This window comes from Schistocerca cancellata, chromosome 9 (genome assembly GCF_023864275.1).
Source record: "Schistocerca cancellata isolate TAMUIC-IGC-003103 chromosome 9, iqSchCanc2.1, whole genome shotgun sequence".
Lineage (NCBI taxonomy): Eukaryota > Metazoa > Arthropoda > Insecta > Orthoptera > Acrididae > Schistocerca > Schistocerca cancellata.
Window position 1 is genome coordinate 249,181,585 of NC_064634.1, and position 19,817 is coordinate 249,201,401.

Genomic DNA, 19,817 nt, shown 5'->3' on the forward strand with positions numbered 1-19,817 from the left:
TCCATCCTGAATTTTCCATTGTTAAATTGATGAAAAGTGATACTTAGGAATCAGATTTTATATGGTTAATTTTTCAAAGAAAGGAAATTATGGGAAACAGGAAAGAATGATATTTATAGGTGCTAGAGGATGGGAATGGTTACTCAAAAACCTACAGCAAGATCAAACCTTACGGGGAAATATAATTACATAAAATAAAGGAAATGCAACCACTCGCCCATAGCTGACTGGTGTGTGATACACAGAAACACTCAAGTGAATACAGTATTATAAATAAGTTATACACAACTGCAACCAGTCACTTTTTTCAATAATAATGCTTTATACATTTACAAAAGCTTCTGAGCTCTAGCTCTTTCTTCAGCAAAAACACACAAACACACACACACACACACACACACACACACACACACACACACACACACTTACAAACCATTCAGACACCCAGATGCTCCCAATCGCAGCAAGCTTGACTGCTGATAATGATTACCGAGGGCAGTTGCAAGGGCAGATGAAGGTGCAGAGTTGGGAGTGGGTAGGGAAGGACGCATGGGGTGAGGAAAGGGCAGTGGAACAGTGTGAGAGTAACTAGTGGCTGCACAAAATGAAATGGAGCTAAGGGGAGGAAAGGCGATGAGGATGGTGATGAAGTGGGAGAGTGATGGAAAAAATGAGAGAAAGAGGGGTCAGGGGAGGGAGGGAGGGAGGGAGAGGGAGAGAGAGAATATGACACTAGTGAGGTAATTCAGTATGTATATGGAGATGAGATGAAAATCTAATAATCATTGGTGATTGAAACACTGTAGTAGGGGAAGGGATGCAACACAAAGTTAACAGAGAATATGGGCTCAGTAGTAGGAATGAGAGAGGAGAAATACTAGTTGAGTTCTTAAAAAAATTTCAGCTAGTAATAGCAAATACTCTCTGGAATGAATTTTCATTCTGAATTTTCCTGAAGATTAAATGCAAAACACAATGGAAACCACAAAAATTAATTATTTCTATAGAATGCAAGCAATAATTGAAAATGAAAAGAAAGGGAAATGTAGTAGTTTTCCATAGAGTATGAAGAAAGGGCACAGGCCAAAATAATGAGGAAACCAAATTGAAGCAGTAAAAATATTTAAAATCAGGCAAACACATTGTCTCTTTCATTCTGCCCAGCATCTCCCTATCCACCTTGTCGCTCCTGTTTAATATTGAGGGGAAGGGAGTACGATTTTCTTCCAGTTGCCACCATTGTTTAGAAACGCAGCTGATGATGGTTCTGTCCATCATCCACACTGCAAGATTAGTGATGACGTGACACACAGCTGTGCTCTCATTTTTGAGCTGTCAAAAAAAAAATGGTGTTACAATACTGTAATTCAACAGTAATTTGTATTTCATATACAAAACATGCATTCCCCGCATCTGTTTAGAACTGTCTTTCAATTTGATAAAGTTATTCTAAAATTAATGATTTCTCTAAATATCGTGAAACATGTTTAGATTGGCTACACTTCATTTTAAGCACTCCATATAAATTTTGTTATGTTGTGCAGAATAGAAATTCACAGGGATGTGTGGTTTAGGAATAGTGTTAAGGTGTTACTCCAGGCAGAACAAAAGGAAGTCTTTACGAGTTCTTCTACATCCAACCATGCCATGTCTTTAACAATTTCCTGCACCTTTGTTTCACAGACTAGGATGATAGTTTTCACTGTGCTTCACTCAAGGAAAGATCCTGAAATACTACAAAAATATCAAGCCATAGCAGAGATCCAAATGAGAAAATCATAACTGCTTTTGTTTGTTGGATGGACCACGCTTTTGATCACAGGGAAAGCAGCCAATAGTGAGTTGAGAGTAGATGTTCCACCCACTGTCTGCTCCGTCACACACAAGTTGCGCCCTTGGCTAGCTAGTGGTGGTAAAGGACACTTCACTACATCAGTCTACACTTTAAAACTTCAAAACTGTGTTGTTTGTGGACTTAGACGATTCTTTATCATGCTAGATGCTGGACTTAAGAAGCATCTACTCAATTTATAGTTCTAAAATCTGTTGAGTATATGAAGCACTGTAACCTTTATAAACTGTTTCTCATGTATGTCAGGATGTACTATCATATGGCGAGTCGATTCTTTTGGTATTAAGAAACTGAAACTGAAATTTAGGTGGTTCAAATCTTAGTAGTGGAAAATTTTCACTCCTGTACTTGGCCAGGAAGGGGAAGGAAAGGTGGTGTCATAAAATTCCTGAACAACAGTGTTTGCACCAATTCACGCTACTATAATCTGCATCATTTCATGTGACTATAAAAAGATAGAGTGAAGAAGCATACATCTTCCACCATTGTACTTTGGCAGAATATCTTGTCAAGCACCATGAGAATTCTAGTCCTTCATAAGATTATTAAGTGGGTTCAAAGCTTAGTGGCAATAGAGGACAGCAAAAGGAAAACTAAATCCTTAACTTCACATTTCAATAAATCATTCAGGCAGGAGGACTGTAGAGGCATATAATTGTTTGACCATCACACACACTCCTATAAGGGAACAGAAACACACATCCCTTGCATTGAGAGGCTACTGAAAGAGTTGAAAACACATAAGTCACTAGATATGGATTGAATCCCAGTTTGGTTTTACACACAGTATTCTTTGGCTTTGGCACCCTACACAGCTTGCATTTTAGTGAATTTCTCATCCAGTGCAATTTCTGAAGTGACTGGAAAAGTCCAGGTGACATCTGAATATAAGAAGGCTAAAAGAATGGACCCCATAATTCCAGACCAATATCCTTCACATTGGTTTCTTACAGAATTCTTGAGTATGTTTTAAGTTTGAATATAATAAATTCTCTTGAGACAGAAAAACTTGGATCAATAAATCAGCATGGATTTGGAAAGTATCACTCATACAAAACTTGGCTTGCTCTTTTCTCAGATAATATACTATGAACCAAAGATGTAGGGTAACAGGCAGATTCTATAAGCATACAGAATAGGTTCCCAGATATGTAACAGGCTCTTTGACTTCATAAGTAATAGAACCTAGACGTTGTCCTGGATAGCAAGAGTTTATTGGAAACAAGTATGTCATCAGGAGCACCCCAAGGAAGTGTGGATAGGATTGTTCTTGTTCTCTATATAAATGAACTATCTAACAGATGGGGTGAGCAGCAATCTTAGCTCTTTGCTGATGATGCTATAATGTATGGGAAAGTATCTTAGTCAAGTTACTGTAGGAGGATACAAGATGACTTAGTATTGCTATTTGGTGTGATGAATGGTAACTTACTCTAAATACAAATTAAAAACCTGAAAGTTAATGCAGATGGGAGGATGGGGGGGAGGTTATGGGACTAAATGGCAATGTCATCAGTACCGCGATTCCTAAGTTACATGCGGAAGAGAGAGGGCCCCCTAAAAGTGGACAGATCCAGTCAAAGGAGTCAGGCTATAAAACGAAGTTAAAACACACACAGGAGGATGTATAAAAGGGTAGCCCAAATCTAAAAACTGGGGGAACAGTGTGATAAAATAGCAGTTTTTGCAAGGGGGAGTGGTCACGCATTCCAGAACAAGACAACATGAAGAGAGGCCCCAACCACAAACACCCTGCATCTGAAACTAAAAACCACTTTCATGGAGGAAACTGAGGACCAGTTCAACCATCCATTAATCGCCTGGTGATATTGAAATTAAGGAATTGATTATACTTAGTACAAAGGGCCAAAAGAAGGGGACATTCCACCAATATATGGGACACCCTCAGTCTGACTCCACTATCGCATTGTAGGGGTGGTTCGCTACACAAGAGGAAACAATGAGTGAGCATGGTATGACCATGCATAGACAGTATAAGACAGTGGACTCCTTCCGAGAGGAGTGGAAGGAAGAGTGCCAAACGACAGTAGACTCCTTGACTGTGTGAAGATTATTACTGAGAGCATTAGTGCACCAGATGTCATTCCACTTTTGGCAAAGAGAGATGTGATGTAGAGCCATTATCCACAGCTGGAATCATGAAAGGGAATTGGGGGGGGGGGGGGGGGGGTAATTATCTGCTTCTCTAGCCATATAATCAGCCAGTTCATTCCCTGTGATGCCCACATGATTTGGGACCTAGAGAAAGACAACTGAGCAGCTGGCTAATGGCAGAAAGAAGGTCATGGACAGCAGAAACCAAAGGCTCCATGAAAGTAGCAGCAGTTGACAGCCTGCAGGCTGCTCACTGGGTCGGTACATACTAAAACACTGTGGAGGGAGGCCTGAGTAACAAAAAGAAGGGCCCTATGAATGGCTAGCAGCTCTGTTGTGAACAGACTGTATGGTCCTGGCCATAAATGGTGTTCTAAGCCAGTAGGAGACATGACCGCGTATCCTGTCTTATCTATCATCTTAGAACCATATGTGCAGAAGATCTTGGCACCCTGGAACTCTGCAAGGATGGAACGTACAAGACACCGGAAGACCATAGGGGTGATACAGACCTTAGGACCCTGGAATAGGCCGGTCCTAACCCGTAGTCTAGGCACCATCCAATGGGGGGTGTGGGAGGAAATACATGGGGCACATTCCACTGAGTGGAGATGGAGATCTCAACAGAGGGAAGCGAAGACGCATTTCAACCAGCAATCCCACCCGTTTATGGTTGTCAGAAGGGAGACTTCCCTCATTTCAAAAATGGACTGAGGTGCATGGCATGGTGAGGGACTCGGCAAATGGCAATTGCATAAGAAACCAGGAGTTGGCTCCGTCATGTTTGTAGAGGGGGAATCCCCGCTTCTGCAAGGAGACTGTCTACGGACTAGTGCAAAAGGCACCAATAGCCAGGTGCACCCACAATGGTGAACAGGGTCAAGTATTTTCAGAATGGAAGGACCTGTTGAGCCATAAACCTGACTACCATACAATCTGCCATATGCCTCATGATGGTTTGCAAAGTATAGATGTAGATGTAGAAGGCTTTTGATTATGCATTTCTATCAGCTCTATAGGTAGCTGCAGCTTCTGGAGGCAGCAACTAGCCAAATGTGTGTGATGCATCTATTTGTACACTGTTGTTTTATTTTAAACAAAGGCCTACTATAATGCAGACACTTTATGAAAGCAGCTTTAGACGTGTGTGTGTCTGTGGGAGGAGGGGGGGGGGGCATTGATTTATGTTTGCTTATATGCCCTTAAAGGTTGAGCCTGAACTAACCTGTTTATGAGTGCCAACTTCCGCAGACAATTGCTCTGTATTCATTAGTGAATGCTGTGTGTACTCTGCTTTGCTTTGTGTTGTGTGTTGCTTGTTTTATTTTCATATTTTGAAATGAGTGAAGAGGCTAATCCCGGTCCATGATGGAATTTGAGTACGACCCACACAAAACCAGAAGGGATCGGTGATTCCATACCAGTTCTACTTTTTCAGGAGCACAGAACACAGATGTAGACTGCCAGCCTTGTGAGAGGGAGTTAGGGCTTGTTCCCCTACTTCACTCTTCTCCCCGCAGGTTGTCTAAGTTCTCACTTGATTGTGCTCGAAGCCAACTGCCACTTTACTGGTTCCGCAATCTGCACTGACACTGGTGGTGTTATCTCAATAAACAACACATAATCATCTGTGATGTGTCTGTGGTGAAGATTACTTCTGTTTACATTTTGTGACAACTTGTCATATATGGAGCATTACCCATTATATGAATCTACAGAAATCCACTTAATGTAAGGTTTCTAGCAGGATGTAGTTGCCTGAAAGCTGAACAAATGCACTGAGAAGAGCTCTCCACTAGGAATCACCCTAACTTGGAGAAACTGGTGTCTGTTAATTAGAAACATAGTAGCAATTAGGCAATACTAGACACAAAGGGCTGACCAAGTTTCCTGACAAATAACTATGCTTATGTTACAAATTAATGACACTGTTGTATCACATGGGGAAAAATTCGTTGAACAAGTACCCATTAACTATTACACTTAGAAGAATACAATTTGAAGAGTACTGGTGGATCAGCAATTTTACTCAAGTTATAAATCCCCTCTACAAGCTAAGGGGTCAAAAGTTTTTGAACTCAGTATTCAGTTCCGTTCGCTACTGTACTGCATTTTTGTCATCACTTTGACATTTCCTACAAACTTCAGCTGTTTTTATATGACTGAAATTATTTATTTTGATATAAACCAAATCTTTATTTCCAAGCATTTATACTCAGAGTACTCAGTTTAGTACCCTTGCTAAACTGCCTAAAAGTTTTGGATGACCTGTAATAAAAACAGCACTAATGAAGGGTATGCGATGATAAATCCTGATGATTTCTGCAACTAACTACTTAAATTTCTTTATGTCAGACAGACACGCATTTTAGCAGCATACTGTGGTTTAGGAATTTATTCCCTCAAGGATCATATTGCAGTGACACAGCATTTGTCAACTAATACATGAAATCTCATATAAATGTACACCCATGTGTTCAATAATAAAAGGATGATTGTTGGCAGTGGTCTTGTTGACGTGAGCAGGTGAAATATATCAACATACCATGTGTAACATTGGCTGTGTCCACCAGAGTGCTTGCTGCAATAATGCTGCCAATATCACAGGCTAGGCAAATAAACTTGTTGTTGTTGTTGTTGTTGTTGTTGTTGTGATCTTCAGTCCTGAGACTGGTATGATGCAGCTCTCCATGCTACTCTATCCTGTGCAAGCTTCTTCATCTCCCAGTACTTACTGCAACCTACATCCTTCTGAATCTGCTTAGTGTATTCATCTCTTGGTCTCCCTCTACGATTTTTACCCTCCACGCTGCCCTCCAATACTAAATTGGTGATCCCTTGATGCCTCAGAACATGTCCTACCAACCAATCCCTTCTTCTGGTCAAGTTGTGCCACAAACTTCTCTTCTCCCCAATCCTGTTCAATACTTCCTCATTAGTTATGTGATCTACCCATCTAATCTTCAGCATTCTTCTGTAGCAACACATTTCAAAAGCTTCTATTCTCTTCTTGTCAAAACTATTTATCGTCCATGTTTCTTCCGTACACGGCTACACTCCATACAAATACTTTCAGAAATGACTTCCTGACACTTAAATCTATACTCGATGTTAACAAATTTCTCTTCTTCAGAAACGCTTTCCTTGACATTGCCAGTCTACATTTTATATCCTCTCTACTTTGACCATCATCAGTTATTTTGCTCCCAAAATAGCAAAACTCCTTTAATTCTTTAAGTGTCTCATTTCCTAATCTAATTCCCTCTGCATCACTCGACTTAATTTGACTACATTCCATTATCCTCGTTTTGCTTTTGTTGATGTTCATCTTATATCCTCCTTTCAAGACACTGTCCATTCCGTTCAACTGCTCTTCGAGGTCTTTTGCTGTCTCTGACTGAACGACAATGTCATCAGCAAACCTCAGAGTTTTTATTTCTTCTCCATGGATTTTAATTCCTAGTCCAAATTTTCTTTTGTTTCCTTCACTGCTTGCTCAATATATAGATTGAATAACATCAGGGATAGGTTACAACCCTGTCTCACTCCCTTCCCAACCACTGCTTCTCTTTCATCCTCCTGGACTCCTATAGCTGCCATCCGGTTTCTATACAAATTGTAAATAGCCTTTCGCTCCCTGTATTTTACCCCTGCCACCTTTAGAATTTGAAAGAGAGTATTCCAGTCAACATTGTCAAAAGCTTTCTCTAAGTCTACAAATGCTAGAAATGTAGGTTTGCCTTTCCTTAATCTTTCTTCTAAGATAAGTCGTAAGGTCAGTATTGCCTCACTTGTTCCAATATTGCTACGGAATCCAAACTGATCTTCCCCGAGGTCAGCTTCTACTAGTTTTTCCATTCGTCTGTAAAGAATTCGCGTTAGTATTTTGCAGCTGTGATTTATTAAACTGATAGTTCGCCAATTTCCACATCTGTCAACACCTGCTTTCTTTGGGATTGGAATTATTATATTCTTCTTGAAGTCTGAGGGTATTTCGCCTGTATCATACATCTTGCTCACCAGATGGTAGAGTTTTGTCAGGACTGGCTCTCCCAAGGCCACCAGTAGTTCTAATGGAATGTTGTCTACTCCCGGGGCCTTGTTTCGACTCAGGTCTTTCAGTGCTCTGTCAAACTCTTCACGCAGTATCGTATCTCCCATTTCATCTTCATCTACATCCTCTTCCATTTCCATAATATTGTCCTCAAGTACATCACCCTTGTATAGACCCTCTATATACTCCTTCCACCTTTCTGCTTTCCCTTCTTTGCTTAGAACTGAGTTTCCATCTGAGCTCTTGATATTCATACAAGTGGTTCTGTTTTCTCTAAAGGTCTCTTTAATTTTCCTGTAGTCAATATGTACACCACTTATAAACCTATACCAAAGATGCTAAGTGCTTACAGCAGTGAATATTACCAAACCACCAATTTAACGAGTCACTTTTGTAAAATACTAACACGAAAATCTAAACCAAGATCACTCGACAAGAATTTAAACACCATTCCTAAATGTGTGTCCAATGTACTAACACTTTGCCACCTTGCTCAGTCAAGTTTGCTGTCACACGGGGAACATATGTAACTTCCTCAATGTTCCTCGATTTAACTTTCATATATTATATAAATTCAGAGTTGATCTTAAAACAATGCAAATTGTCATTTATTTCTATTATATTCCAACACTGATTTGGACTGTTTCAAAGCCAATTATTTACTTATTTTGTATATAAAATGGGTTCAGTCTATGAAAGCTGGAATTACGCTTGACCCCAGTGTGACAACAAACTCAAACGAGCGAAGTGGTGGAATGGTTGGTACACTCAACTAGCAACGGGGTTCATATCCCTGTCCAGCTGTCTCTATTTAGGTTCATACAGTTTCCCTAAATCAATTAATACAAATGATGGCATGATTCTTTTGGAAAGGACATAACTGATTTTTTTCCCCAACCTCTCCTTATTCGAGCTTATTACCAATCTCTAATGACATCAGCAACAAGACATTACACCCTAAAATTCCTTCCTTTCAAAAATCACACTGAAGAAGACTGAACACAACCAAAACACAGTTACACAGGGTGTCCAAAAAAGAGAGTAGCCTTTTCTCAGTTTTTTTGTTCTGGGTGCCCAGTGTGTGGATGGAGATACTAGAGAAAGGAATTGCTACTTCAGATACTCCAAGCTTTGACTGAAATATCAGTATCCAGCCCAGAATTTTTTCAAGAGATACCTACACAAGAATAAAAGGCAGTTTGTGCTTTGTAACATGCAAAGACAATGTCTGTCATCACAATTCAGTGCAACTTGTGTGTCTGGAGCCAATCTGGCAAGAACTCCATTTGCTCACAGAAATTTTGAAACACTTAGCATTTTGTCTACAATTCTTACATGATTCTCATGACTCAGTAGCTGGGTTTTACACATTCGTGACCCACACAAACTGTTGTCATTGTGTCAGTGTGCAGGTTTTGCAGAGGTCAGTTGGTCGGGTCGGCCATCACCCTGTGGCATTTATCTCACCACACGAGTGTCGAACTAAGTATTTATTTCATTATTCACATTTTTTAAATGTCATTTTATATGTATTGTGCTCGATTTATTGCATATTTTTATTACTTAAAATTGCTAAGTATACATGAAATGAGTAAACTAATATTATTTTGTAGTTTTATATATGAGGAGACAAGAAGAAAGAATTTTGGTGTGGCTGGAAGATGATGTACATAGGAGTAAAATCCAAAACCTGTCATCCTCTACAGCAAATTACAGAATGATTTACCAATGGAACTGAAGTTTCAAATGCCGAAAAACACAGTGGTATATGTCTGGCCTGTCCAAGGCACCAAAATTATAAGACAAAAAAATGCATACACTCATTGTCAAAAATTTTTGTGTAATGAACATGCTGGAACATTATGTGATATGTGCAAAGCCCAGATATATGATGAAGATTAAGTCATAGAAGTTAAATAACAAGAAATACGTGTTTTGTCATTTCTTTTTCTATTTTTTTAATTAGCACCCTAAAAGACTGGCTATTTTAATTGTCCCAGCATTATTAGCAGCAATATAGATATACTGATTATTCTAAACTGCAAATAAATATTTTAAATAGTAAAATATGAGTGTGTCATTATAAAAATAACAAAAAATACTAATTTACACTTACTAGGTACAGTTCAGACTGCTTGTTGAGAGTGAGTAAAATGCTTGACGCATGACTGATTGCATTAAGTTTTAAAGGCATGATTCCTTGTGAGTTAAGCACTGATATAAACAGCTCATCAAGACAGTGTACCTATGCAAAGACAAAGGCATCAGCTGCACTTCGCATTCAGAGGAGACATCGATATAGTTCGACAATCCTTCCAATGCACCCCCACAAAATCAGCTCGAAAAGTGAGTTGTGAGTAAATATTGTCCCTTTGACATGCAAGGCTGACAAGCTGCAACCTGTGTAGGAAGTCACTGAAGACAACAAATAACTTCACACGTCTTCTTTATACATGTGTTGGGATTCCTGGAGAATGATGATTATGTACAAGGTAGTGTACAGTGATGAGTTGACCTTCCATATCAATGGCAAAGTCAATAGCGTTCACAACACACTCAGTAAATTAGTGAGTGTGTCAGAGACTCACCAAAGTTGGAAGTTTTTGCAGCCATCTGCAGAATGAAGCTTTAAGAGCCATTTCTCTTTGCTAAAAGAAGTGTAATGGGATACTCGTATATTTATATTCTCCTCTTTAAGAGGATTGTAAAAAATTCATTCAGGATGGAGCTCCAGTCTGCTTCTATAATGATCTTAGAGGGTATCAGAATTAATGTCTCCTACAGCAGTTGGATAGGGCACACAACCCTGAGCATGAAGTATTCTGAGATGGCCCCCGATGCCTAAATATGGTGCCAAGTGACTTCTTTTTATGCAGATTTGTCAAAGAATATGTTTTTGTTCATCCATTGGCTAAAAATCTGAGAGAGCTGTGAGATGTTATCACAAAGCCTTTGCTGCTGTTGCAAGAGATATGTCAATTTGAGTTTGGGAGGAAATGGGTTATTAAACAGATATCTCCCATGTCACAAAGGGAACCCACATTAAATATTTGTAAGTTAGGTAAAAAAAAAACTCAGATATGTTACCTTGCTTTCAGTATACAAAGGATTCTAATTTTACATCAGGGGGCTTGAGATTTTTAAGGGAACATTCTTTTTTGTCTTGACATCCTGTATATTGTTTTCAATTGGAGACTAACCCTCCTCATTCAGTCTACACTTCCACTCTCAAGGGGTAACCTTGGTGTATCAACAAACAAAACCAGTAAAGTTAGTTTCAAATAGTTGTGTTGCCCAAGGAAACAATGTAACTGAACAAATTACAAAGCAAAAAGAATCACTTTGATGTGATAGTTTGTTTCTTTCTTTTTCTAAGGCCGCTACATTTTGGAACAGGATATTATCTAAATTTTTGTCAGAAGTTCCTGTAATATTTTATACAAAAATGATGTCAAGAAGGAAGTTTCAACTGTCTTATATGCAATCGATTTTACTTACCGTTGAAAAATTTGATGATATCTGTGAAGTCCATGCTATTACCAAGTATAATGTCCCGATAGGTCTCCACTAAAGCTAATGCAATGAAAAGTACAAAATATGATGATGAAACATGCTTTGCTGCCCAGATTGTTTCCCAAACACTGAAGACATCTTCATACACCAGTTCTGAAAATAAAGATTACAAAGTTCACTCAGTTATTAATTTTACGTGTGCTTCATTTATTCTATCCCTTAAAACAAGTATATACATGATTTCAGAGCATACTGAAGTTTGTTTAAATGATTATATTTCCTGCTTTTGACTTCTTATTATTTTTCTACAAATTACAATTAAAGGCAGAAGATACTGTCATTTCACAGATTCTGTATGAGTGATGTATCTGCCTGCGGAAAAGGACTGACTTTTGGGAGGAAAAACACTGAAGTTTTGCTTATAAAAGTGTTCAATCCAGAATTCATCAAGCCTGAAATTCAAACATGTAGAATAAATCTTACCTTAACACATTAGTTGTGGGTTTAAGTATAAACCATTAACCTATGAGGCACAAACTTGCTAAATGTGTGTGGGCTACAAGCTGAAATCATGTTGTTGTTGTTGTGTTGTTGTTGTCTTCAGTCCAGAGACAGGTATGATGCAACTCACCATGCCAACGTATCCTGTGCAAGCTGCTTCATCCAAGTACCTACTACAACCTACATCTTTCTGAATCTGCTTAGGATATTCATCTCTTGGTCTTACTAAATTAGTGATCCCTTGATGCCTCAGGACATGTTCTATCAACCGAATCCTCCTTCAATTCAAGCTGTGCCACAAATTCCTCCTCTCCCTATTCTATTCAGTACCTCCTCATTAGTTACATGATTTATCCATCTAATCTTCAGCATTCTTATGTAGCAGCACATTTCGAAAGCTGCTATTCTCTTCTTGTCCGAACTATTTATCGTCCATGTTTCACTTCCATACATGTCTATACTCCAACAACTTTCAGAAAAGACTTCCTGATACTTAAATCTATACTCGATGTTAACAATTTCTCTTCTTCAGGAACGTTCTCCTTTCCATTGCCAGTCTACGTTTTATATCCTCTCTACTTTGACCATCATCAGTTATATTGCTCCCCAAGTAACAAAACTCATCTACTACTTTAAGTTTTTCATTTTCTAATCTAAATCCCTCAGAATCACCTGATTTAATTCGACTACATTCCATTATCCTCATTTTGCTTTTGTTGATGTTCATCTTATATCCTCCTTTCAAGACACTGCCCATTCCATTCAACTGCTCTTCCAGGTCTTTTGCTGTCTCCAACAGAATTACAATGTCATAGGCAAACCTCGAAGTTTCTATTTCTTCTCCATGGATTTTAATTCCTACTCCAAATTTTTCTTTTGTTTCCTTTACTGCTTGCTCAATGTACAGATTGAATAACATCGGGGATAGGCCACAACCCTCGTTCCCTTCCCAACCACTTCTTCCCGTTCATGCACCTCTACTCTTATAACTGCCATTTGGTTTCTGTACAAATTGTAAATAGCCTTTTGTTCCCTGTATATGACCCCTACCACCTTCAGAATTTGAAAGAGAGTATTCCAGTCAACATTGTCAAAAGCTTTCTCTAAGTCAACAAATGCTAGAAATGTAGGTTTGCCTTTCCTTAATCTATCTTATAAGGTAAGTCATAGGGTCAGTATTGCCTCTGATGTTTCAACATTTGTATGGAATCCAAACTGGTCTTCCCCAAGATTGGCTTCTACCAGTTTTTCTGATCGTCTGTAAAGAATTCGTGTCAGTATTTTGCAGCCATGACTTATTAAACAGATAGTTCAGTAATTTTCAGGCAGGTGCCAACACTTACATTGGGATTGGGATTATTATATTCTTCTTGTAGTCTGAAGATATTTCACCTGTCTCATACATCTTGCTCACCAGATCACAGCTGGCTCTCCCAAGGCCATCAGTAGTTCTAATGGAATGTTGTGTACTCCCGGGACCTAGTTTCAACATCTTTCAGTGCTGTGTCAAACTCTTGACGCAATATCATATCTCCCATTTCATCTCCATCTATGTCATCTTCCATTTCAATAACATTGCCCTTGTATAGACCCTCTATGTACTCCTTCCACTTTTCTGCCTTCCCTTCTTTGATTAGAACTAGTTTTCCATCTGAGCTCTTGATATTCAATACAGGTGGTCCTCTTTTCTCCAAATGTCTCTTTAATTTTAATTTTCCTACAGGCAGTATCTGTCTTACCCTTAGTGATATATGCATCTACATCCTTAGATTTGTCCTCTAGCCATCCCTGCTTAGCCATTTTGCACTTCCTGTCGACCTCATTTTTGAGACATTTGTATTCCTTTCTGCCTGCTTCATTTACTGCATTTTTATATTTTCTCCTTTCATCAATTAAATTCAATATCTCTTCTGTTACCCAAGGATTTCTACTAGCCCTCGTCTTTTTACCTATTTGAGCCTCTGCTGCCTTCACTATTTCATCTCTCAAAGCTACCCATTCTTTCCCCCATTCTTGTTAATTATTCCCCAATGCTCTCTCTGAAACTTTCTATAAACTCTGGGTATTTTACAAACAAATCTCTTCCTCATCTCTTTTGGTACTTCCCTTGGGAGTGGCTGTTGCTTCATTCCTTTTATTATACTTTCATACAGTACCATTTTACTCCCAGAGTACTTCTTGTATAGGTGGTGTGAACTGAAAAGTAGCATGACAGAGATGTGGGAGAATAGCTTTTTGAGCCAGCGCATGATCTTTTTTCCAACAAATAATATGACAGCAACTGGTGCTGCCTATCAAATCCTGGACATATTTGCACTGAATTTGATAATTGGCAGCAGTTTTGAGACTGTTTGCTAGCTTTAATTTGTCACTTGTACCACCATATTATGAAATTCTGTGGAAATGTAACTAATCTCTCATCTATGCCTTCCATTTTACGATAATCACACCTTGCAAATAGTGAGCAACTGTATTCCCTTTTACCCACTTTAGAGGTACAGTTTCTTTAGGGGTGTTCCTCCCATTTTACCTTAAAGTCACAGTGCAGTGTGTTTTCAGATTCAATAAACTAAAGGTTATTGTAGTAATTGTCAACACAGAATGTTGACCGAACTGCAGCTTCTCTAACAAATGTAAATTGTTCTTTTCACAAAGAGATTTTTCCACCCATATCGTCAAGCATCCCTGTGCAAGCAGCATCCAGGAAAACAAGTATTTCATCTATAGTATAGTTGACAACAGTGTTTATGGCCCCTGGGCCACAGATGTGCAGCAGACAGCTGTGCAGCTAGCCAATCAGCAATCTGTCTGTTTACACATTCTGTACTGTGGAAAATTCCATTATATTTGAGTGTTTTATCATATTTTACAAGTGTTAAACTATGACTGACTGATTTCCATGGTGTTCTGCGAGTTTTCTCATAATGGCTGAAGCACCGGAAGGCACCAAGCATTTCACAAACAGGCAAGGGATCTTAGTTGTAAACTGTACTAATTCTTCAAACATAAGGCAGATTCAAGTGAACTGGTCTGAAATGTTGCCAAGTTGTAACATGGCTGCTGTCTACGTACTTTCAGCCAAGTTGACAATGCATCATTTCTTGTGAGCTGTACAGCAAGAGGCCATTAACATTGTCGCTGGCTCTAACAAGCTTCCAGCTACAAGTGCTAGACCATTTCTTCACAGCATCACTCAAAAATATATTCACAGCATTGTTGTATTTTTCACCAACTATATCATGGAATATATAATCTATAAGGAGTACCCTGAAGAAATTGATAGGGGTATTGCTATTAATATGAATAAGTAAACATTCTCATTTTGTAAACAAAAGATTCTGCATCTTGTGATTCATCATGCCAATACTCACCAGATAATATTAACTTCTGCCAGTGAGGGTTCTTCACCAACATCAACAATTTCATCACCATCATTTTCCATGGCTTCCAATTCTGCACTGTCACAAAGCATATTTGAAAGCTCTGATTCCACACTATCACAACTATGACAGGCTTTTGCATTCTCAAGATTCCAGCTATCCTTCTCCAATTCTTTATCATCAAACTCCAAATCACTACATCCTAATACATACAGTAATTGTTTGACAAAGAACTTTTTGCTCTTCCTACTCTTTTTAGCCTTTTAGTCACTCAAATAACCACCATTCCGAACAACGTACATCACACACAACCATGCACAAGAAAGCAAAGCTGTAAACAAAAAAACATTTCTGGAGCCTTTGTTGCTTGTACAATCATGCGTTCACAGCTTCATAACTAGACCGAATAATACACCTGCAGATTTGCACACTTACTAGTCTCAGCAGCACTGGGCTAGTGGCTCATGTAGATGCTTATACACATTAGCTGTAGCGAAGTGTGTTGGCTATAACAGTCACCTGTCAACATCTAGTTTCTGATTGACACTAAGGTCATCAGACATGAGTCATTTGCTTATCTTTGGCATGGACAAAGGAGCCAACAAGCTACAACCTCATTCAACAATTCATAGAAATATTTATCCCCAACAGTTAAAGAAAACTTTGGGTAATCTATATGAATAATAATGAAATACGAAAGAAATACACAAAGCTTTGAAACTAGGAGGGCATGGGAAATATGGCACAGAAGAAGAAAATGATGAAGATATCAGACAAAAATGAGCACAACACTATCATTGTCAGTAAATAGGATAATGAGCTTCTAAGAAGAAGAAAAAAGTTTCATATAGCTCTTGACAGCACAGTCAAAAGAAACAGAACACAAACTCAATTTAACATCATTGCAACCTTTTTGAAGGAACCATCATAACATTTTCCTGAAATAACTTAGAGAAAGTACATGAATCTAAATGCGGATTTGGACTCCGCACCTCCCACAGTGGAACCTTCTGCCTCTACTGCTGTGAAAGACCCTTTGAAGGAAGCCAGGTGAATCTTACTGATTTACTACCTTCTACGTGACAAGTAACAAGCACAGTAACTTCTGATGGCAGAATGACTTGTATTACCTGTCTATCTTGCCTAACTTGTAAGTGGTGCAATCCTTCTTACATTGAAAGTATGGTAACATGCATGACGAATTGCAGTTAGTGTGGACATAGTACAGATGAGTCTAACAAAACTCTGATGAGGTTTAACAATATCTACACTGCACAAATTTCTGGAAGGAAGCAAAACTATTGATTGACTCTGACTGAACATACTGTCTCAAGCTTGAGAATATGCAGACTGGTTTGTAATGGAATATATTTTACTATGGGGCAGAGGGAAAAATTCAGTGTCACTCTTATATATATATATATTTTACAGTAAAATAAAATTCCAAGTTTTCTGAGGGATACATGTTGTTATTTTTAGGATTTCTGTGTGCATAAGCCTATGTGAAGTCTGATCTGAAAGCTATAGAACACTGGTAAAGTTACATCATGCCTTTCATGAGTAATGTCAATATGCTGAAAATGTCACACTGCTCCATGACACTTGATATGCATGAGCATAAAACAATCATGAAATTTATTTTGGATATGCTTCATTATCCACCATATAATCCAAACCTTGAAACTGTTCTAATTCTATTTATTTTTATCAATTTATTTTTATCAGTTCCTAAGCTAACAGAACCGAAGAAAAGAAATCCATTCCAATAGCTATAATTAAACACAATGGAGATAAAAGGGGGATGTGGATGAGATCACACATTGAAAAATAATTAAAAATAAGTTTACACTGAATTTTGCAATGGGATTTGTGATTTTATTAACACATGATGCTCATTGTTTAAAATTGTTTGAACATGATTATGATAGTCATGTAAGATCATGTGCAAATGTCCTTCAAAATGAGCCTGAAGGTGCTGTGGTCCTTCGTAGTGATGAAGCACATTTTCACTTATAAGGATGCAGTAATCGACAAAATTCCCAATACTGGAGCGGACAGGACCCTCCTTAACTTAACAAAAAACCACTACATAATGACCATATTACTGTATTGAGCACAGTTAGAGTGTCACAATAACTGGTCCTCACTTTTCTGAAGAGGATGATTCTATTGTGACAGTACACTTTCAACATTACATTCACATGATCAACACTTGTTTTGCATCAAGATCCAGTGCACTGCAGATAACAGTGTATGCAATCATCAGGCTGGAGCCATCACTCGTACAGCTCTGGGTTCTCTTCAAATGCAAAGACAAATGTTTCCCAGACACTTAATTTCTTCTCGTGGTGACATCCTCTGGCCAGTATGATCATCAGATTTTACACTATGCAATTTTTTTCTATGAGGGCATCTTAAAACTGAGATGTTCAAACTTCGACCAAGGACTTTTCCTTCCCTAGGAAATGCAATACAGGAAGAAACTGGCCTTACTCCTCACGAAATGCTCGTTAAGAGTGGTACAGAGTTTTGAAAGTCACTTTCAACAATGCATTGATAGTAGAGGACACGGCATGCATGACACATTTTTTAATTTCCACTGTGCAAGTATCATCCATATTAAAACAGCTTCTTCACTTTGACCTATCTTTTTTTTATTTGAACTTAAAATTAGATAAGATGTTGTGCCACACCTATACAATTTACTTTGCCCTCCACCCAGTTTTTGTATTTAATTACAGAACAATGTGAGGGTATGAGATTTCCAAACTGCAAGCCAAAGTTTTTTGAAAATAAATCATTTTTTTTAAATTAAGGGTGAATTCTTGCACCAATTTTGGATATAATTGAACAAGCTTTATTAGCAGAATGTCTGTTTGTTTGTTTATCTGGAAAAATTGTCCAGAGGTTAGGAGTTTAATCATTATGTAAGAGCATTTATTAAGGAGCAACTCTAGTTTCATATGTTTTATTGTTACTGGCCAAGGAATTCCGCATGAGCTCCGAGCTGTCCAAAGAGCGTTAAACCTGTACTTGGCATCATGACATGCAAAGTAATTGAAGGTGGCAAAGAATCTTCTGCACAAACCATGGGGTCAATGAATACCAGTGACCATAAGATGATTATAATGTAAATACTGATGTATTGCCCCCCTCCCCCTAGATGTTTCAAGAGTGTTAAAAATGAGATGTACTTAGTTGATTAACTTCAGATCACATTTAGGAATTAAAGGCATAATAAAAGCCTTCCTAAAATCAGTGTTTATGAATCTTGGTTTTGGTAGAAGTTGAATTCTTCTACAGACATAAGAATAATTATAAATGAGTTGGGGATTCAGAGCCTCCTTGAAGATGAAGACCAGTGATGAGATACTTTATAAATTAACTGAAACCCTGCAACAACCATTGAAGGAACAGGATAACAACACTACTGAATTAAATGAAAGGTCATAAATGATGAGTCATGGGTAGCAAATATGTTCAACAATCATTTCTTATGCACAGCAGAAAACAGAGGGACAAACTGTTCAAGAGAAAAATCAAAGCAGTATATTGGAAAAACAACCTGAATCATACGAATGTGTTACCAACTGCTCCCCTTGACATTAAGAAAATCATATATTCTCTCAAAAATGAAGCTCATCTGGATCTGGTAGTGTACAGAACAGAGTACTAAAGATTTGTTACCACATATTAAATACACAAAGTGGACACTTGGTGCAGTGTCTGATGGGAGTGACTGTATATGGCAAATGCCTTTGGGTCACTCCCAGCAGCCACCACGGTGAGAGTAAGCTTTGTCTGCAGATACAGTAATAAGCCCTGTCTTATACACCTCTATAAAAAAAGGTGATAGGGATGTCAGTAAATACTAACCTGCTTCACTACGTATCCCACCTGAACTAAAATAAATTGGTCAGTAAAACTAGTTTGGATTTGAGAATGATTGCTCTACAGAGAATGAAACTTATTCATTCACAAAATCTACATAGCTACTACATCTACATACATATTCCGCAAGCCACCATTTGGTGCATGGCAGAGGATTCCCTCTACCACTACTACTTATTTCCTTTCCTGTTCCACTCACAAATAGAGTGAGGAAAAACCAACTGTTTATATGCCTCCATATGAGCCCTAATTTTTTGCATCTTATCTTCGTGGTCCTTATGAACAATGTATGTTGGTGGCAGTAGAATCATTCAGCAGTCAGCTTCAAATGCTGATTCTCTAAATTTTCTCACCACAGTTTCTCAATAAGAACATGCCTTCCCTCTAGGGATTCCCATTTCATTTCCTGGAGCATCTCTGTAACACTTATGTGTTGTTCAAACCTACTGGCAACAAATCTAGCAGCCCACCTCAGAATTACTTTCATATCTTCCTTCAATCCAACTTGGTA

At 38.3% G+C, this 19,817-nt stretch overlaps 1 protein-coding gene across 1 annotated transcript in view; it reads right to left on the bottom strand.

Moving 5' to 3' along the window:
* Nucleotides 1-19,817, bottom strand: part of LOC126100186 (small G protein signaling modulator 1-like) — a 292,492-nt gene that overhangs the window by 9,313 nt on the left and 263,362 nt on the right. The window contains exon 25 of the mRNA XM_049910745.1: nucleotides 11,520-11,687. Coding sequence (XP_049766702.1) covers nucleotides 11,520-11,687 — 168 coding nt within the window. The remainder of the gene's footprint in view (nucleotides 1-11,519; nucleotides 11,688-19,817) is intronic.